Below are 21,202 nucleotides of genomic sequence, written 5' to 3' on the forward strand. Positions count from 1 at the left end.
CCATGGTAAGTTCTCAGCCCAGTCAGGACCCTTTAAGAGAGAGAATGACTCGGTGTAGCAGCAAGAAAACACAGAGACAGTGCATTTGATCCCCTGACAGGTCCTGCTCTCATGGGCTCAAGACTTTGGGGATATGGAGCAGAGAACCTCTGTGGCATGGCCCAGCCAGGGCTGGGGCTCTTGTCCTCCCCAGCAGTAGGAGAGACAGGGAAGGGCTCTCTGAGGGAAATGTTTTCCCTGAGGCATGAGAATAAGAGCTTATGCCTCATGTCTGACCTTCCTCTGGAAGACAGACATGAAAAGCAGCAATAAATAAATGATTCTGCACTCTCTTCCTAGAAAGCTGACTTGAGTTTACTTATCACTTCCTCCTTGCCAAGACTCAAATATGTTTCATTTGTTGAAATATTCATTTCCCCCATCCCTTGAAAGGAGCCTTACAAAGGAAGGTGCAAATTGCTCATGGGCAGAGCAGGGAAAGCCGTGTGCTAAGCGCTGCTGTGTTTACCTTGTGAGCCTGCCAGGTGCTGGGTCATCTGCTGTTTGCAGGGTGGCAGAGCAGCTCTGCAGTTCCTCCTCTTGTGCTTGAGCCCTGTTCAAACCCCCACAGCAGGCAGGGTGAGGGTGTTGGTGGTTTGGGACCTCCAGCAGAACCTGGGAGCGATGAGCACCCAGCTGCTGCTGCTGCTGCTCTGCGCCGTGCTGGGCGCACACCCTGCTCATGGCTCTGGGTGAGTGAGAGCTTCTGGAGCCGCGTGCAGGGCATGGCAGGAGAAACCAGCAGGATCAGCACGGGCTGGGGTGTTGTAGGGGCTGTAATTGCTGTCGTGAGGGATGTCTGGGTCTCTGATGAATGGCAAAAGACGGCGTTTGGAAGTTGCGTCGGGCGGCGGCGTTTCTGCCTTCGGAGGAGAGTCCTGGTGATGAATCGGAGCTGACAAATTGCCACGCTGGTGTTGTAACATGGAATTGGTGCAGCTCCTTCCGTGCTGGCTGCCCCACAGAGGGCTGGGCACACAGGCTTGTTTCCTTCAAGTGGTGAGAATGGGGCTGGGAGCCGTTCCTTTCTCTGCTGGTGTAATGGATGTTGCTGTTCCGGAGAACTACATCTTGTAATCTTTCCAATCTAACTATATGTTTGCGCTGTTCTCTGAACTTTGAGCTTTGATTTCATGCCTCAGCAAGCTGATGAGGTTTTGTAATTCCTTTATTCAATGTGATTTTTAATATGCTATAATGGGAACCCCATGCCAAGCACTAAATCATACTTAAAGCTTCAGCTGATGCTGTTCCTTGGCAGGGTGGAAGAATTGGGAACGTCACTGTGGTAGTTTCCTTGTCAAACTGGGTATGAAAAGAAACTAATTGTCAACATTTCACTAAAGCTCCCCACTTGAAGAAGGTGCAACAAGGGAGCATTTGTCTGGGACAAGGATTTAATCAGAAATCCTGAATCCACCAAAATAGGAGGCAGCATTTTAACTGTGGCATTGTGGAAACCTTGGAGACAGCTGTCACACGAGGGAGTGAGAGTGGCTGGGGTGAGCAGTAAAGGCTCACACTTGGGGTTCAGGTTCATTACTGGGTTGAAAGGGATTAATGGGTTTATGACTCATGAACTGAGAGCAGAATCTAAGATCAGTGTCTTTGGCCAGCTTGGGGGAAAACGGGCTGCTGGGCAAAGAGAGACACTTAAGCCTGGTTTTGAGGAATGCTGAGTGCATGCCAGGGCTTTTCTTGGGACTGATGTTCATCATGGAGGTCTGTGACCTTGGGGCCACAGAGTGAGGGCAGCAGCTGGTGGTGAAGGTTTTACTGCTTGCAGAGCTTGAGGTGAAGCCCAGATTGGTGGGCTATGGGTTTAGTTTCCCATGCAGGCACTGGAGAGTGGATCAGGGTTTTACAGAATCAGGGCAGGTGGAATGAATGCCATCAGGATGAGGACTGCAATCCAGAGGCTGCCTGCAAGGTGTGGTGAGATCTAACAAGTGTTAGTTCTCTGTGGTGTGAGGTTTCACACAGGTGTAGGCTGAGGGGCCAGGTCCTCAGAGCTCACAGTGTCCCAGCCTGAAGCTCTCATGTTGTTGGACACAGTGGCCAGGAGTCCCCGAGCCCCAGAGTGGCCAGGGGCACGCACGCCCGCCCCGCGAGTGTCCCACCGCAGCCCCGCGACTGCATCCTCTCCTCCTGGTCCTCCTGGAGCAAGTGTGACCCCTGCCAGAAGAAAAGGGTGAGTGTCTGTGCTCTGGGCACCCCTGAGAAACCAGGGGCTGGGACTTCCTTTGAACCATGTCCTTTTTGTCCGTGGGGTTGGGCAAACTGAAGGGGGCTGCCGAGGAAAGCCCTGCACAGGTGGGTTTTGCTTTCAGGTGGCTTTTAGCTCTTCAGCTCACCTCCCCCAGTAACTCCAGTGCTTTCTCACTGTCCTGAGAAGGTGTAAGGCCAGGCTTTGCAGGGACTTTCCAACACAGTCCTGACTTTCCATCGTCAGTGCAAGGCACCTTCCCCACTAATGGTCCCCTGTGGGACCTGGAGACACTCGGTGCCTCTCAGGATTAAGATGCTTTTTCTTGTCTGCCAGCCAGCATTTTCCACCCGAGAAGCCCCATCAAATGAAAGTAATGATCCCAACAGCGTGAAGAGCAAAATCCCCGTTGCTAGAGAGACCTCTGCTAACAAGTTGGAGAAGCTGTTCCCAGGCTTAAGCAGAAATAACCAGTGATGGGAGTTGGGGGGGAGAGTGAAGCTTCGTATCAAAGAGTTAATCTCAGAAGCCGGGGAAAAAAGGAGGGACAACATATTGGATGGAGTAATTGACTGCTTCACAGCAGTGTTGTGGGCGGAAAAAAGCCCCTAATGATACAGAGGGGCAAGTAAATACACTGACAGAAAATAACAAGGGATGTCGTTACCAGCACTAATTGAAAGAGAGGAGATGGAACTGGATCCTTCCTTACTCTTGCAAAGTCCTGCGCTGCACTGTCAGGCTCATTTAAACAAACTGTCAAAGAAAAGCAAACTTTCCTTCATCCCTCCCGATCCTCAACCCTTCCTCAGTAAAATTAAAACTGTCGCAGATCAGAAACCTTTGAAACGAGGCAAATTACCAGCCTCACACTTGTGTGCTGACACTTTTCTCTTTTAATATGACAGAGCACGCTTAGATCAGATCCCGGCGACACAAAGTTTGTTTTTCAACCAGAGAAGCGTAAAATTCGCCATTCCTGTGCGCTTGAGTCAATATTTTCTATTTCATGGCAGTACAGATTCGCCCGCCTGGACCAGCCCTCTCAGTTCGGGGGAGAGCCCTGCGATGGCTCGGACAGGGAAGCTGAGGAGTGTGTCACACACAGTCCCTGCAGGAGCAGAGCTCGCTGTGATGGATTTGTGTGTGCAGTCACAGGTAAGGATCTGGGACTGCTGTGCTCAGGGGTCACTCCTGATGGCTCTGCGCTGAAATTTGTGCTTCTGCGGGAGTTTGCTGCCCCAGAGGGATGCCAGGATTCCACCTGGCTCCTCCGGTGCTGTGTTTGTGTCAGTGAGGCTGTTAGCCCTCTTTAGAGTCTCCAAAGAGGAAATTGTAACCTGGTTATATCAGCAGAATCTGTAGCACGAGGGACAGCAACAGGAGCTCAGCACCTGAGATGGGGCAAAGGAAAAGCCTCTGCTCTGCATCTTCCAGTGTTTTGGTGAGGCTGAAAACACTCAGTAATTGTGGACATGGGGAGGGAGAAAGAAAACAATGCCATACACAAGGCCTGCTGAAGCAGCATGTTTCTTCTCTCAAAATAAAAAAAAAATGACCAAAAACATTCTATACTTTTTTATACTTTTAATAATTGTGGGTTTTTTCCTAAGATGAGCAAGGAATTTTAAGATTATGATGCTTTTGGGTGAAACTGAGCAGATGGAATTTGGGGATGCACGCAGATAGAGACGAATTTATTTTTTTCCAGCTAGACTTGAACCATTCATTCTGGGAATTTTTTGTTTTGCTCCCAGACTCCATGTCAGGGAGTGTGATCACAGGTTGTTTCATGGGTGACTTTCCCCTTCCATCCCAGGGAGATGCATTGCACGGAGGCTGCTCTGCAATGGGGATGACGACTGTGGGGACCGGTCAGATGAGAAAAACTGCAAAAAAGTGTTCAGGAAATGTGACCAGAAGATGGAAGAGTACTGGGGAATAGAGAACCTGGCAAAAGGGTAAGGCTGTGACTTTGGTGAGATGCTCTCTTACTTCAGGCTGAGCATGATCTACTGTGCCTTCTGACAAACACTGAACGGAGGAAAGCTGGAGCAGTTGCTGCATCCAGGAGTGAGCTGGGATCCAGGAGCCTGATCCAAAGCCTGGGGGACATTGACCTGTTGGAGCAACCCCAGAGAAGGTCACCAAGTTGGTCAGAGGGATGGAGCAGCTCTGCTGAGAGGAAAGGCTGAGGGAATTGGGATGTTCAGCCTGGAGAAGAGAAGGCTCTGGGATGACCCCATTGCAGCCTTTCACCTGAAGGAGTGAAGAAGGATGGAGAGAGGTGATTTACAAGGGACAGGACCAGGGGGAATGGCTTCCCTTTGCCAGAGGACAGGGTTAGATGGGCTATTGGGAATAAATTCACTCCTGTGAGGGTGGTGAGGCCCTGGCACAGGTTGCCCAGAGAAGCTGTGGCTGCCCCTGGATCCCTGGAAGTGTCCCAGTCCAGGCTGGACAGGGCTTGGAGCAGCCTGGAGCAGTGGGAGGTGTCCCTGCCCTGGCAGGGGGTGGGACTAAATGACCCCTAAAGGTCCCTCCTAACCCAAATCATTCCATGAATCCTTGGGTTTGTATTCTTACACCCTGTACTGGTTTGGTGGGGAGGGGGAAAGGTGTTCAAGTTCCTTTGATTTCTTCCATGACATTGAGAGGTGGTGGAAGTTTTGTGCTTTGTGTGAGTGGGGTAGGGTAAACCTGCATATTAGCAGCTCTGTGGGGATTAAAATCTAAGTCTGAATTGATTCAACCTTTGCAGGCTAAGATTGTGACAACTTTCTATAAGATCAGACTGTGTGAAAAGAGGGGTTTTTTTCTTGCTCTGCAGGGAAAAAATTGCTTTTTACATTAAAAAAAAAAAAGAAAAAGGAAAATCATATTGCAAGGAAAAAAAATAATTTTCTCATTATCCTCTGGAGATATGGCTTCTGCACATGTCATTGCTAATGCTTTGTACTTCTGAGTTTAATCAAAATTAAAAATAATGTTGGACAATTATAGGAACATGCTTCTCATCTCTTTGAAGCTACAATTGCTCAGTAATTTGCTTTTAGTGGACTTCCCTTTTTTCCCAGATTGTTCCAAAATTCGAGTTAATTTTTTTACAGCTTCAGTGTCATTATCATGCAAGCCTCTCTCCCCAAAACCAGGAGAGGCAGGTGCAACAGAGTCCTGGAGCAATGAGAGTTTTTTTGATGGGTTTTTTTGGATGAAGTTTCACCCCACCAGCAGCAATGGGAAAAGCCAGTGATGGGGTTTGATCTCCTCATCTCCACAGACTGCAGTGCTGCATCCTCTCTGAGAGCAGACAGGTTAAGGTTTCTGTCCACCATCCACTGAAATCAAAGGAAAACTCCCTATGCTTTCAAGGATTAGTTGAGCTCTTGCTTGAGTGTCTCTTTTCTTGTTCCCCAACAATTTTTACTGTGATCTACTGACCTCTGGTTGCCCCTGGGCCAAGCTGGCAAAGATTTTGGCTGATAAACCAGAATGAAGAAGTGGGAATTAAAAATCAGTCTGGGTTGATGGCATGGATTGGCAAAGCTGGCTTTGAAGGTGCTGATGGTGCTGTGGATATTTGGGGGGCTCAGGGGGAGCAGCCTGGTGGGGTGAGAGTTTGGCTGATCCAGTTTGTTCTGCTCTTCCTGGAGAGTTCCAGTAAAGGCCAGGAAGCTGCCAGTGCTGGTGTGGTGGCAGTAACACTGGTGTCATTCACAGCTGTGGGATGAGAATTGGGATTTATGTTCATCAAGTGTCAAAATTCAACTCTGTCTTTTGCTTTCTCCTTGGTCAGGTCCTTCTGCAGCACCTGGGTTGGCTGGGCAGTGAAAGAGGCCAAGCTTTCTTTTGGGGTTTCAGAATAAAGAAGTGGGAAACAGAGAGCCTGTGGCCAAATAAAACAATCTTTTGCCTCTCTCAGCCAAGACATGCAGCTCTGAATTGATGGTACCATAAAACACTGCTGTTCTGCTTCACCTACAGGTTGAATGTCTTCACCAACAGCTTGGAGGGGTTGGTCCTTGATCACAGGTACTATGCTGGGGGGTGCTCTCCCCATTTCATCACAGACACCAGGTTCAGGAAGCCCTACAACGTGGAAAGCTACACGCCAGAGGTGCGTGCCAGATGTGCCTGCAAATGTACCTGCACACACATATGCCTGTGGATTTAGTGCCCAAAGCTTCATTGCTGGGTCATTTTGGAAAAAAACCCACAAAATTCTTGACACCCAATAGGATCAGGCTGATTTTTACCCTATTCTAGAACATCCTCATAGCCCACCCACTCCACAATGTTGAACAAACCACAGGCTTTGTGTGAAAACTTGCTCCTGTCTTGCATCAAAGCTGTATTTCAAATGTCATATATTTGACCTTAGTGCTTCTGATGGCATGATGTTTTTGAGTGTTGCCCACTAGGAAACCTTTTCTTTTTAGAATTTGTACTTTAATTGATGCCTGTGTTTAAGATTCCACCTTCTTTGCATGAGATTGACATATTAAGTGAAAGCCTGAGGACCTTGCAGCATGGAGGAGATAGGAGCTTTCCTGCTGCTGTAAATCAAGTATTCTTGAAGTACCTGTGTTAATAATAATAGTGCTTTGCAATTATACAAAGCTTTTCATCTTCAAAGTGCAAGCATTAATTCACAAGTATATTTGTGTCTGCATTCCTTCCCCACGCTTCAGGTGTACAATCGCTGTGCAGGAAATGAGACGTGTTGTTTTTCCTTTCTGTTTAGACCAAAGGCAAATATGAATTTACAATGACTGAATATGACTCCTACTCAAATTATGAAAGCACTGTCCTGAAGGCAAAAGCTACGCAGTCAAGCTTCGGCGTCGGTATAAAAATACCAAAAGTGTTTGAACTTGGTTACAATTCAAATGACATGAGGTTCAAGAAGTTCATGCAGAGGATGAAAAGATTTTCTTCAAGTGTAAGCACTGCTCCACTTAATTCCCTGCTAATGTGTTCCTTGTAAGAGTGTGTGTGTGTGTTGGTTTGAGGCTCCTCCTCAGGTCAGCAGCCAGGACTGGGATAAATCCCCAGCTGGATTCTGCCATTTGTTCCAGTCTTGACTACCCCCACGGTGCTTTCCTTTGTGTTTGCAGCATCCAGGAGCTTTTCCATTCAGCTCTCAGCCAGGATCTGGGCTGCTTGGCCTTTGAAATCAGCCACAACTTGTTGAGAGGACTCAGTGATGCTTGAGGGTCCCTTCCAGCTGTGGAAATTCTCTGATTCTCAGTCTGCTCTGTCCACTGCCCTGCTGGGCATCCACCTTTGAATGCTTGTAGTGGAAGATTGAAACTGAAAAGCCTGTTCAGCTTGAATCTGTAACTCCTACGACTGCCATCATTTGTTTTCTCTTTTTTTTTCATTTTTTACTGCCATAAACAAAGGCAGCTCACATCAGTGGTGTAATAGTGTCACCAATCTGTGTCTCCTTTCAGTGTAAAGTGTACTCAGGAATGGCAAAGTATTCCTTGCATTTGCTTCCTGCAAAGTGGAATTTCTCACAACAAGATCAGAGGCTGATGAGAAGCATTTGCAACAGATACCCACAAAGAAACCAAATATGAAGTCCTGATTTTATTATTTAAGCTGCAGCATTCTATACTGATCCCTCCCTGACGTGCTTGTCCTGCTGGCCCAGACAACTGAACACTAAATCCTTTGAACATAATGGAAGACATTTTCTCTTCCAGACTTTGATGCCAGAAAGGGGAGAGAGAAAAAAAAATAAATCCATGTTTAAATATCTACAGAGAACCATATAAGTAGGTGTGTGAGAGAGAGTGTTTGTGTTTTCCTTCCTTTCAGTTTTGATAAGCCTGTGAAATATAAATCTGGCTCAACCAGAGAATGACCATTTCCTGTAGAAATCCTGATTTCTGATGTCAGAATTCTTGAGGAGAGAGCTTGTGAGAGATGAAGTTTCATTAGGGGTGGAGCAGTCCTGCAGGATGATGAGGTGTCCTTGCATTCTGGATGTGCCCCAGCAGAACCTGGGCCCTGCCTTGTGCTGTGTCCCAGTCACGGCCTGACTCTCAGGAACTTTTACTACTGAAAGTTTGGCTTTTGCAAAAAAACAGGAGATGAAAAATAGTTAGGAGATTTCCAGTTATAAGATTCCCAGCTGGAAAATGTGAAATCAATAAATCCCAACCAGCGCTGATGGTTTAACGGCAAATAACGAATTCCCGTTCTCCTGACAATGACCTCCCTGCTCCTCCTGGGTTCTCCTGCCTTCCCTGCAGTCCAGCAAGTTCCTCCACGCCCGTTCTGAGCTGGCTGTTGCCGTTTACAAGCTGAAGCCCCGGGCCCTGATGCTGCACCACGAGTTCCTGCGGCGGCTGCGGCAGCTCCCGGCGGAGTACGGCTACGGGGAGTACCGGGAGCTCCTGCGGGACTTCGGGACACACTTCATCCAGGAGGCCACTCTCGGGGGCATCTATGAGTACACCTTGGTCCTGAACAGCCACGAGCTCCACAAGGCAGGTGTGTGCAGCTGAGGTGGGGAGGGAGCTCTGGAGGGATGGGAGCCTCCTGGAGCCGGGTCTCACCAGCTCTCGGGGGTCTGTTTCACACCCAAGGTGGCTCAGCTGCCTTTGGAGGCACAAAAATCAGCAGGATGGCTTCTGCTGCGGTGCTGGAAGCAAAAAGGTTTAACAAAAGGCAAAATAAGAAACTCTTTACAGGGGAAAAATCAATCCAGGTGCAAGAGGTTCTTGCCCTTGGTAAAACAGCTCACAAAAGCCATTGGTTTCTGAGTTCTCTTCTTTTTCTATTTTTTTTTGCCTAGATGGGACTTTTTGGCTCCTGTCCAATTAGCTATCCTTAAGTTTGAGGTGAAGCCCCCCAAGCCTGTGAGATGCCTTTTTCACCTAATTGAGGAGAGAAACTTCTGGGCTTGTTTCCTTTTTAAGGGGACAAAGATAGTTTTGTCACTCCGTGAACAGGAGACACATTCCTACACTTTGGGTCCGGATTTTGGGTGGGAAAACCTCTGAGCAGGGATTGCTCAGGTCTGAGAGGGAGAGGGAGATGATTGGAGAAGGGCTCAACAGTACCTCAAAGAAACCCTGCAGGAAATGTGGGAGCAGAGGTGCTCCTTGGCAGTGAATAAAGAGGTTTTCAAAGCATGCTCAGCGTCAGGGGCTGGGTTTAGTTCCCAGAGCCCTGTGGCAAGCATTTTAGACAACACGTTTTAGAGGCTGACAAGATGTTGAGATGAATGAGAATCGTGGATCTTAACACTTCTGTTAGCTTTGAAAAGCTTCACCCAAGTTCTTTTTCCACTGCCTTTCAAATGGCAGTCTTGGAACACCTTTAGCCTCGAGAGCTTTTCCAGCATGTAGGAAACAGTAAATAATTTGCTGGGTGACTCCTGTGCCTGACATTGCTCCTGCTCTTTGGCTCTGGCTCCCTTTGTTGTGAGAAATGATGATTGTTGTGTAGGACAGAGTGAGCAGTGTGACATTAATCAATAGCTGCACTCTCAATTATTTATTCATTGGCAGGGGAGTGGGGAACTGCCTCTGCTGTCTGTTTGCAGAGGCATTTACTGGGCTCTGCTTTGTGTAATACTCTGCCTGTTTGTTCTTCTGCTGTGTGGGAAGTTCCTTACCCTGGAGTCAGAGAGAAGGACAGAATTTAGATTCACATTTCAGGTATTCAAATTCTAGCAGAGTTTCCCAATTTCTCAGCTGTTGCTGCGGGCCCATCACAAGCCATGTTTGTTTGTTTGTATTATTGTTTGCATCAAAATGCTCAGTGTCTGCCCCCCAGATCAGGATCCTGCAGCAATAACAACATTTCACACAAGTGCTGGACTGGGCTGTAAGTTCTCAGCAGGGTTTTGCAGGTCCAGTCTGAGCATTCAGGTTTTCCCCTTCAAATCCCTCATTATATTTGTGCTGGAACTGAAATTTTCTTTTGCAGATCTGGTACCCCAGTCTGTGTGACGTGGTTGGTGCTTGCTCTGCTCTCACACAGAATCCAATCTGCCACATCTTAGAATCATGGAATCCTTCAGGCTGGAAAAGCTCTCTAAGATCAGGGAGCCCAGCTGTTCCCCCAGCACTGCCAAGGCCACCACTGAACCATGTCCCCACGGTGCCACATCCACACGTCCCATGAATCCCTCTGGGATTGGTGACTCCACCTTGCCCTGGGAACCTCTTCCAGGGCTTGATAACCCTTTTGGTGAAGAAATGTTTCCTGGTATCCAATCCAAATTTCCAGGTAGCACTTAAGGCTCTTCTGGAAGCAGAGAATTGGAGATGTGAGCTGGTAAAAGGAGGAAAAGCTATTTCATCTATTCCTCCTAAAGGAATTCTGGGGATGGGGAGGGTGGTGGGCAGTCTGTGCTTAGACATCCTCTGGTTTCCTACCCAGCCCAGCTGGGTGGGTGACTAAAATCCTCCTCTTCCAGCATTCACCTTGCATTTCCACTTGGCTTCTGACTTCTGTAAAACATAGAGATTTCATTTCATATAGTTCTGTTAAGTAACAAAAAAAACCCCTAAAAAATAACCTTCTTCATCATATCTTTCTTTTCTTTTCCTAAAGCAAAAATACTTATAAATCTCATTTTCTGTGTACGTGGACATAAAACATGAAATAATTGTATTAAAACGTTACCATTTTTGTGCATTTGAGGTTATTCTCTGAGTGATGTCCAGAAATGTGCACAGAAGGGCTTTAACATTGCTGTGAATTTTGGTGCATTGTCTCTGGGGCTCGGCGTGGATTCAGCTGGCTGTAAAGCCCTTTTGAAAGAGATTGGAGGTGAGCACGAAACACTTCTGCCATGTCATTTCTTTGTCATAGTGAAAGGGAGGTTTTGTCATCTTGCCTGCCTGAAATATTTCCCCACTCCCTCACAGCCACTTTTGAGTCTGCTGGCCAGCCCCAGCCTGGCTTGACAGAGGGGGAAGCACCTCAGAGCTTGGGGTCCTTCCAAGATTTTCTGTGCAGAGAGTAAATACCTGCTCAGCATCCCGAGGAGATGCTCTGTGTTAAGTATCAACCCCCCTCTCTCTGCAGGCCTCTTTTTGCATCCTGGTGGGGGAAACAGGGAGGTGATGGTGCTGTGGGAGGCTCTGGGGTGTGCACAGGAGGAGTGTGCAGCTGGAAATGCGTGGGGGAGAACAGGGAATATTCCTGGTGGCGAGGAGCATGGGGCTGTGGAAGGACCCGTGAGCTTCAAACCATGGGGAAGGAATTTAGGGGAGGGATGCAGGGTGCAGGATGGGGGATTCCTGCAGGGGAGCAGGAGGGACACAGGACACACTGTGCAGGAAAGCAGGTGAGCAGCACCTGTGTCCTTTGTCCTGTGCCCTCGGGGTGGGAGCGGTTTGGGTGCCAGTGATAAGGGCAGCTCACAAAGGCACAGCCTGGGCACTTCCCCGAGTGCATCCTTGCAGACAGCACTGCCAGGAAGCAGTTTGTGGAGGATTTCCAGGTGCTGGTGCGTGGAGGAGCGAGTGAAGCCATCACCACCCTGGCCCAAAAGGAGCTGCCCACGGCCCAGCTGATGCAGCAGTGGGGAGATGCTGTGCAGTACAACCCTGAGATCATCAAGCTGAAGGTACTGCCCCCTGCCCTTCCTCCAGCTCCAGCTGAGCTCCTTGGGGAGCTCTGGCTTCAAATAAACAGGATTTAGGGAAAAAAAAGGAAAAAAAAAACCAAAACAGGAATAACAGACTGTGGTGGTGTTTGTGGGTCCCCAGGATGAGGGAAGACATGAGAATCTTGACTCCATGTTTCAGAAGGCTGATTTGTTATTTTATTTTATTTTATGATATGATATGATATGATATAATATAATATAAATAATGATTATATATTATATAAAATATTATATAAATATATTATATATTATATATTATATATTATATAATATAATAGATATAATATATTATAATAATATATAGAATATAATTTAATATATAATATAATATAATATAATATAATATAATATAATATAATATAATATAATATAATATAATATAATATATAATTATTATATACTATCTAAAATATTATAAAAATATATTACAGATAATATAGAATATATAATATATAATATGTTATATATTATATATTATATATTATATATTATATTATATTATATTATATTATATTATATTATATTATATTATATTATATTATATTATATTGATATTGATATTAAAAATTCTATACTAAAACTATACTAAAGAAAGAAAAAGGAGATTATCAGAAGGCTAGAAAGGAAATAATAATAAAATCTTGTGACTGAACAGAGTGTCTGACACAGCTGGACCAGGATTGGTCATCAAGTAAAAACATTCTACACTAAACCAATCAAAATTGCAGCTGTAACCATCTCCAGACTGCATCCCACAGCCATCAAATGGTTATTGTTTACATTTCTTTTCTGAGGGTTCTCAGCTTCTCAAAAGAAAAATCCTGGTAAAAGGATTTTCATGAAACATGTCAGTGAGAACAGACCTTGTTGTACAGCTTCTGTAAGTGAGCACTCAGAAAGGCAGAGGTGGGATGCTTTAAAGGGACTGTGGTTGGAAATACACAAAGTAAACAGCTTTGACCCTTTAACTGGGCTGTGCAGGTGTCATTTCTCAGTGCCTGCCAGCCAATTCAGATCATCTTCTCTTTTACCAATGTCTAACTTACCAAAAGTTGTACCTGGCAGCATGTATTTTATAAGGACTTCCCTTTTCCTTGATCTTTATCAGCTTCTGGGAGCACCAGTGACCATTTTTGGAGGTGCATTTTCATTGTGCATGCCTGGATGTTTGTGCAGCTTAGCTGAACCTTAAAAACAGGAGTTAGGCTTTGAAGAGTCAAGAATTTTTGATCCCTGGAGAGTTTAAAAATGCAAAAAAAGCAAGAAGAAGTGTGCAGCAATTCTGCCTCATCATCTGTAATGTCAAAATGAGTGAATAGTACAAAGGTGCAAGAGAACATCCTTTTAAACAGGAGTTTGGACTGGTAGGGGTGGAAGCTGATTTATAGTTGCTTTTCATTGTAAAATTTAATTTTAGGCAAAAATCTTTACATTTGTAAAAAGGGGGGGTGGTTCTCAAGAAAGAGGAATTCTAAAAAGGTGAAGCAAGCAAAAATCAGTAATTTGGAAATACAACCAGTGTCCATCTGGCACCTTCCAAAAATGCACTGGGAGGTCTCAGGGCAGGAGACAAGAGAAATGCAGCCCTCTGCACCAAATCTCCCCCCCCAGAAAATCCTCCCACGAGGAGCTGAGGTGTTCTTTGTCTTGCCTGGCATCACTGACCAGGCTGCCCAGTGAAAAACCTCAGGCAGATGTAATTTGGATTTGGTATCTTCATTTCCATACCAATATCCCTGTGGGGCTGGAAGATCAAAAGTACCAGTGGAGTGTGACTAAATGTCAGCCCAGGAATGCTTAGTTAGGGAAAACTAAAGCAAATCAGTTCATAAATCATCTGCTGGAGGGACTTGGCAGGTCACTCTTAGTGTATTTCCTCATTTGTATGGTCTGAATTCAAAAAGCAAAGTATGGATCACAGATAATTGATGAAGAGTGGATGTAGAGCAGCAGGAAATGAGGATTTTTTTTTTTTTTTATTGGAACATTCTTTAGTTCTCGTAGTTGGAGCCTGTGTTGGCAGGAGGGTGATCTTTCATGCTTCCTGTGTGTGGGCAGCATCCCTGCAGGGAGGATGGGAATTTGGGATGGATCCTCTGATGGCACATGGAATTGTCATCCCACAGGCAGCAATGGGTGACTGGCAGTATTGGCACCCCCTTGTTCTCAGGAGGAAAATAAATGAGTGAGCCAAAGTCCCCTTGGTCCTGCACACCCACTGTGCTGTGCACACCCTTGTCTTCTCTCCCTGACCCCATCTGCAGATGGAGATCAAATCCTTTTCCTTCTGGAAGGCAGTGACACCCTTATCTGGGCTCCATAAGGAGAAAAACCTGCCTTGAGATGCAGGAGTGGAGAAGGTGGAAATGCTGGTGTGAATCCCTGTGACTGGTGCCTCTGCCTGTGCTGGGGGGCTGTAGGAGGAGGTTTTTGTGGATGGTGTTTAGGGGATGTTTTTAAAATCAGAGCTCACTCAGAAAGTGTGAGTTTGGGCAAATCTGATCTAAAAATGTCTGTACCAGAAAAATGGATGAGAAAGGACTTAATGAAATTCCTGTGCAACTGAGCCTGTTTCTTACCCAACAGGTTGGCTGCTCTATTTTGTTACACAAAAAGTTTTGTTACTCACCTGGTGTTGGAAACCAAGGGAAGCATCCCTGGGAGTGTTCCTGACATTGTGGCCTGGTTGTTCACAAGGTTTTAGCAAATAGCAACGGGAAATCTGGAGTTTGTGCCACACAGCCTCCATTTCCCCCTCAACTGTGCCACCACCCAGCCTTGGGATGCTCATGGGAGCTAATGCATGGGAATTAACTGGGGATTAATGCAGTTTCTCCTCTCCCTTTAGGCAGAGCCACTGTATGAGCTGGTGACTCCCTCTGACGTGGCTGATTCCATGAAAATCAAGGAGAATCTGCGCCGGGCTCTGGATGAGTTCCAGCTGGAGAGCAGCTCCTGCCGCTGTGCTCCGTGCCAGGGGAATGGCATCCCCTTCCTGAGAGGTACAGGGGGCCTGCTCCTCATTCCCACCCTCTTGACTGAATTCACAGAATTCACAGAATCACAGAATCACTGGGTTGGAAGAGACCTCCAAGATCATCGAGTCCAGCCCAGCCCCAACATCCCAACTCAGCCCTGGCACCCAGTGCCACATCCAGGCTGTGTTAAACACCCCCAGGGGTGGGGACTGCACCACCTCCCTGGGCAGAACATTCCAGAACTTTAATAAGATAAAGAATCCCAGAATTAATTCCAGCCTTTGTTTCCCTTGGCACAGCTGGAGACTGTGTCCTGTATCCTGTCAGTGCTGCCTGGTGAAAGAGCCCAACCCCACCTGAGCACAGCCTCCTTTCAGGGGGCTGTGGAGAGTCATTAGTTGGGAATTTGTGGGGAGCATGTGTCAAGCAAGTTGCTCTTTAGTTTTTCCTGTCATTTCTTTATCAGGGAATTACTCTGTGTTTTTAAAGTTGCTGTGTTTGTAGATTCCTGGTAAGTAAAGACAGTAAAGCCAAGGGATGTGTCTTTGTCATGGGAGTGACCATTATCTGTATCAGTTTAAAGAAGAATTTGTTACTTCACAGTTATGCATTTAAAAAAAAAAATCCTTGACATTTTTAAGTCTCCTCCTTTTGATTTTAAGATTGCTTCCATCCTCCTGGAGAAGTGACTACTGTCTCAGCATTAATTAGTGTTTGTAAAAGGGTTTTGAAGATGAAAAGCCCCGTATAAGTGCCAAGCACAGTGATCACCACCACCACCTCCCCCTGTTTCTGATAGAAGCTGTCCTCCTCTGCAAGCAAGCTGTGATTTAAAAAATGAAGGGGAAAAATAAATTGAATGAAAACTGCTCTGCCTAAACAAGAGATATATGATGTGATGAGAGCCTCTAACAAAGGGACCGTTTTGTCAAGTGCCTAATTCCAATCTGCATCTGCAAAAGTCCTGATGAGAATTGTTATCATCAAATTGTATCTAATGCAGAAATGATCACTTCAGGTACCAGCAGCTGATTGTAGCACTTCAAGCATTTGTCTCATGGTGACCTTTGTTTAAATAACTTTGTAGGAGCTGAGTCCAGGTTAGTATTTGATTGAGGAGCTCCTCAGCAAAGGTTTTAAATGACCATGTATTTTCCTGAGTGGGATATTGGGCTTTTCCTCTGCCACAAAGCCAAGTTAGGGTATTCCTGTCCTGGTTGCTCTTTCTTGGTGCTGCAGTTTGATCTTTATCACTTTATCAAGAGCTCTCTGCACCTGCAGTGCTGTGTCCAGGTCTGAAACCCCAAATACTAAAAGGAGCTGCTGGAATGAGTCCAGAGGAGGCCAGGGGGAAGGCAGGATTAGATGAGGAGTTGGGAAGGAATTGCTGGCTGTGAGGGTGGGCAGGCCCTGGCACAGGGTGCCCAGAGCAGCTGTGGCTGCCCCTGGATCCCTGGCAGTGCCCAAGGCCAGGCTGGACAGGGCTGGGAGCAGCCTGGGACAGTGGGAGGTGTCCCTGCCAGGGCAGGGGTGGGATGAGAAGAGCTTTAGGGTCCCTCCCAACCCAAACCATTCCAGAACTCTGTGATCTCTTTGGCAGAGGAGCAGGAGGACTCTGTGGTCCCCTGGCTTGTGGAATTGCAACAGTGAGTCTGAGGTTGAGCTGCAGGGCAGGAACAAATGTCTGGGGAGGTGAGAGTGGGTGCAGGGCAGTGACAGCCCCCCTGTTTATTGCTATTGATCCCTTCAGCACTGGAGAAAAATGATGCCATTTCACCCACTGTCCCTTGCTGCCAGAAGATGAAGTGCTGGGGAGCAGTGGCTGCCTGCTGGGAAGTGTGGCTCCAGGTGTGTAATCCCCCCCATCTGTGCTGTGCTTGCTTCCAGGAGCAGAGTGTGAGTGCCTGTGTCCCCTGGGCGCCAGCGGCACCGCCTGTGAGAGCAGCAGGAGCAAAGGTGAGGAGACAGCCCCAGCTGTGCCAGGGGTGCCAGGGTGATGGATGGGGACTGCTGCCAGCCCTGCCTGTCCCCAGTCTGCCCAGCCCTGCCTGTCCCAGTCTGCCCAGCCCTGTCTGTCCCAGTCTGCCCAGCCCTGGATGTTCCCAGTCTGCCCATCCCTGCCTGTCCCCAGTCTGCCTAGCCCTGGCTGTCCCAGTCTGCCCAGCCCTGCCTGTCCCAGTCTGCCCAGCCCTGGATGTCCCCAGTCTGCCCAGCCCTGCCTGTCCCAGTCTGCCAGCCCTGGCTGTCCCCAGTCTGCCAGCCCTGCCTGTCCCAGCCTGCCCAGCCCTGCCTGTCCCAGTCTGCCAGCCCTGGCTGTCCCCAGCCTGCCCAGCCCTGGCTGTCCCCAGCCTGCCCATCCCTGCCTGTCCCAGTCTGCCAGCCCTGGCTGTCCCCAGTCTGCCCAGCCCTTGCTGTCCCAGTCTGCCCAGCCCTGCCTGTCCCCAGTCTGCCCAGCCCTTGCTGTCCCAGTCTGCCCAGCCCTGCCTGTCCCAGCCTGCCCAGCCCTGCCTGTCCCAGTCTGCCCATCCCTGCCTGTCCCCAGTCTGCCCATCCCTGCCTGTCCCCAGTCTGCCAGCCCTGCCTGTCCCCAGTCTGCCCAGCCTGGCTGTCCCAGTCTGCCCAGCCCTGGATGTCCCCAGTCTGCCCAGCCCTGCCTGTCCCAGTCTGCCCAGCCCTGCCTGTCCCAGTCTGCCCAGCCCCGTGCTCCCAGCTGGGCCCCTGCAAAGGGGACAGATGTATTTTCCCTGCCCTCTCCTGAATTTCCCTGCCCTCTTGAGGAGCTGGGTTTATTTGTGCATGTACATGCCTTGCAATTGGATCAAAATAGGAATTCCTGCCTAGTTCACAATCCCTGGAAAGCCTCAGGTCTCCTCCTCAGGAAGCAGCTCTGTTTCCTAAGTTTTTCCCTTTGATAAAGCCAGCATGTTGCAAACTGTTCTCCCCCAGATATGCTACCGTGCATTTTAATCTTAAAATCTTATTATTCTGTTTTGAAGCATTTATTAATGCTTCTTGGTCACTTTATGTCTCCTCTGTCTCCTGACTGATGTTCTTAACTCCTTCTAGTTTAAGATCATCTATGAATTTAATCATTTTGTTTACTTCTTCCAGCTCATTAATTTAGATGCTAAATAATACCAGCTCCCAGGCACCCAGAGCTCTGGCACCAACCCACAATTTGATGCACTGCATTTATCACTGGCTTTGTTTACAGCCTTACCCACCACTCATTCTGCATGGCTGTGTCCAAACTGAGCCAGGCTGAAATGCACTTCAAGCCAAGATTTCTCTGAACAGGGGGTCTAATTTTTGGGCATTTCTCAGGCAGTCCATGGAACCTTGAATGGTGGAGTCACTGACACCTGGCTTCATTCTGCTTTTCACACTCACAGTCACATCCAAGCTTCCCAAAGCTCACATCCATCCATTTGTCAACACTGTAACTTCATTTCTCGCTCCCGTTTCCTCCTTTTATGTGTCGCCTCCGTGATTCCCAGTATTTTGAATTTATGTCACTCACATGCTCAGGGTCCAGAAGAATCAGTGTAATAAGAAAAGCAATGGAGGGAAAGCTGAATAGTCAAGCTGTTGTTCACTGAAGTGCTAACACTGCCCCTACCACCTCGAAATGTGGCTGAGACGAGTTTAGTTGGTCTGTTTCCTATCTAGGCTTGGACTAAGACAAAGAGAGAAACATCCTTCAAGCAAATATAAAGTTAATTGCCTTTTTTTCACCCCCTTTCATGTCTACCTGAAGTGTGGTTTGAACAAACACCAGAAGTGCTGAACAGAGAATTAACACCTCTGAAACAATCCCTCACTGTTAATGACTCCAGTGTATTGTTGGTGATTTGGACAGGGGCAGGGTCCAATTCCAATACAATTCACAGGAGCTGACAGCTCTTCCCATGGAAAGAGCCGCTTGTTTCTGATGCTCCTTTCCAGCTTTGTCCTCGTTTCTTTTCCAGATGCTGCTGTCAATGGAGCCTGGGGGTGCTGGGCCAGCTGGTCCCCGTGTTCAGGAGGTCAGAGGACGAGGAGGAGACAGTGCAACAACCCTGCCCCAGGGAATGGGGGCTCCTCGTGCTCGGGGCCAGACTCTGAGACAGTTCCTTGCTAGGAGGAATCAGCAGGGCTCACACAAAGCTGATGGCCAGACTGCTTGGGAAGGCATCGCCTCACTGGCTGTCTGAGCTGGCCTCGCTCTGCCCAGGGGTCTCAGCCACATCTGAAATATTTCAGGAGACACTGGAGCTGGGAGGGTGTTAGGAACCACACCCTTGGATGTGCAGCTGTCCCGTGGGACTGAATGTGCTTACTGACCTCAATATTTTGCCTTTTCCCTGTGTTTACTGCAGTGGGCTAAATGAGACAAGCTTTATCTCTGTCTGTATTTGGTAGCTGCATGATTTCAAATTGTGCTGTCTCGTTGTTGAAGGTTCCTTTGAGATAAGAAGAGACACTTTGATCTTACATGCAGCAGGGTGTGCACTGATGCACGGCTCCTGTGTCGTGTGGAGCAAAACCCAGCCCATTAAAGCCTAAATCCCAACGAGCACAGCAGTATCTGATGTGACATTTAGAGCACTGCGCCTCACTACCCTGCTTTCCCAATTTAGTGTACTCTTCCCACCCCTGCCATGGGCAGGAACACCTTCCACTCTCCCAGGCTGCTCCAAGCTCTGTCCAGCCTGGCCCTGGACAGTTCCAGGGATCCAGGGGCAGCCACAGCTTCTCTGGGATGAATGGAACATTTTGAAAAAGCTGTCTGCACGTCCCCAAGGTCTTCTGCCCTTAGTAGCTGTGTTTGCCCAGACAAGCTGTGGTTAACAAGTCTGGTCCCATGAAATCCAGTATTCCAGCTGCTGCTGGGTCCACCCAGGGTGGGACACCTGACTTGGAGAGAGTTCACTCTGAAAAGAGACAAACTGGTTTGCCTTCTGTTACCACCCCTGGGGTGTGCATCATCACAGTCCAGCTCTAACAGCAGAGGAGCTTTACAACACTGTGCACCACTTCATGAGCCTGCATCCTTCCAGGGACTGGCCTCCTGAAGGTTTCCTGGTGGTAAATGATTTTTGCAAAAACATTTGGTTGTAAAATAACCAGCCACAGCTTTGCTCCAGAAGGCAACTCCACCAGTGCAAAGTCGTTTGTGAGTCTTCTAACATCTGCAAGGTCAAACTCTTCTTCTGAGGGGTTTTGAGCAGAGCTGGTGATGGTGGGCTGGTATCATCCCTTCCCTTCCTTTCAGACTGACACTGTCTGAATGCAATTCCTGTGAGAGCAGCTCAGGCTCCCTGACACCTGAACAATGCAACATGCATTTAGTTGTAGCCCTCACGCCGCCTCCACACTCATCCACAGGGCTCCTGTGACAGCTGTAAGAAAGGCAGAACACGTTGCATATGTAAAACAAGAGGGCTCTGTGCTCATTATGGCCTTCATCATTTAGCTGCCAACCCCAAACATTTCCCTTTTCCGCTGTGTGGCTGCAATCTCTTTCATGTGGTGGAAATTTGCCAAGAGATTCTTTTTTTGGGTCATGGTCAAAGAGGTCACTGCTTGTGTGAAGGAGGGTATGCCTCCAGGTTTTTTTGCAGCAGAAGCTCTGGAGGGGAGGACCCTGAGCATGGTTCACCTCTGAGGACACAAACTGCAGTGTCATTGCCTGCTCTTCTGGAGAATCACCGCTGTAATCTGATTAAGGACATTTCTCAGATGAGTCAAGTGGCTTCTGTAAATTTAACCACCTTTCCTGATCACCAGGCTGGTTAAACACACAGCAGTGGCAAGGACAGCCAAGTGCAGCAACCTGACTTGGGACTGTTGTTCCCAAACCAGAAAAACACAGATTTTTGAAGTGGTGACAGTACCTGAGTTTGTGATTTGTTTGTTTTTGTGGGTTTTTTTTTTTTTTTTGGAGGAAGGGAGGAGAAGTTTGACAATCATCAAGATCATCAGGATAGTCTGACTGAAGTGTGAGATCAGCAGTGGCTGAATATTCAGCCTGTAGGCTTAGAAACCTCTCATAAAGGACATAACTTCATCTTGTCCTTGTGATTTTGTGCTTTGATTCACCTAACTAATGATTTATTATAACCTGGAGGGTAATAAAAAACACTAGGCTGAAGCTTTTATTGTTTCATTTTGGTTGGCATTAAATTTTGGTACCATCTTTTACTGGTGTTCCTAACTCTCCCTCCCTGTGTAAGTTCAGATTAATAACCCTGGTGTGAAGGCACATGTCCAGCCCCTTCCTCTGGTCAAGATTCTCCTCTCCTGGGCTCTCCTGCATCCCATGTTGTGTTTTCACACAAGAGGAAGAGGATAAATGAG

At 47.6% G+C, this 21,202-nt stretch overlaps 1 protein-coding gene across 1 annotated transcript; it reads left to right on the forward strand.

The window, feature by feature from the left end:
• Positions 1–618: 618 nt before the first annotated feature.
• C8B (complement C8 beta chain) lies at positions 619–19,301 on the forward strand. The gene is made up of 12 exons (XM_084211316.1): positions 619–731; positions 2,095–2,230; positions 3,262–3,403; positions 4,065–4,206; positions 6,230–6,362; positions 6,990–7,187; positions 8,509–8,749; positions 10,913–11,041; positions 11,680–11,843; positions 14,734–14,887; positions 16,751–16,819; positions 18,832–19,301. Exons 1-12 carry the CDS (start codon positions 664–666, stop codon positions 18,981–18,983), a joined length of 1,728 nt encoding a protein of 575 aa, XP_084067442.1. The 5' UTR covers positions 619–663; the 3' UTR covers positions 18,984–19,301.
• Positions 19,302–21,202: the final 1,901 nt, after the last annotated feature.

The sequence above is a fragment of the Fringilla coelebs genome, assembly GCF_963513975.1.
Source record: "Fringilla coelebs genome assembly, chromosome: 9".
Lineage (NCBI taxonomy): Eukaryota > Metazoa > Chordata > Aves > Passeriformes > Fringillidae > Fringilla > Fringilla coelebs.

Excerpts from the sequence above, each read along its gene's own strand:
- C8B (XM_084211316.1), top strand. The coding sequence starts at position 664 with ATGAGCACCCAGCTGCTGCTGCTGCTGCTCTGCGCCGTGCTGGGCGCA. Across the intron at positions 2,231-3,261 it reads ACCCCTGCCAGAAGAAAAGG|TACAGATTCGCCCGCCTGGA; the intron begins GTGAGTGTCTGT and ends ATTTCATGGCAG. Across the intron at positions 6,363-6,989 it reads TGGAAAGCTACACGCCAGAG|ACCAAAGGCAAATATGAATT; the intron begins GTGCGTGCCAGA and ends CTTTCTGTTTAG.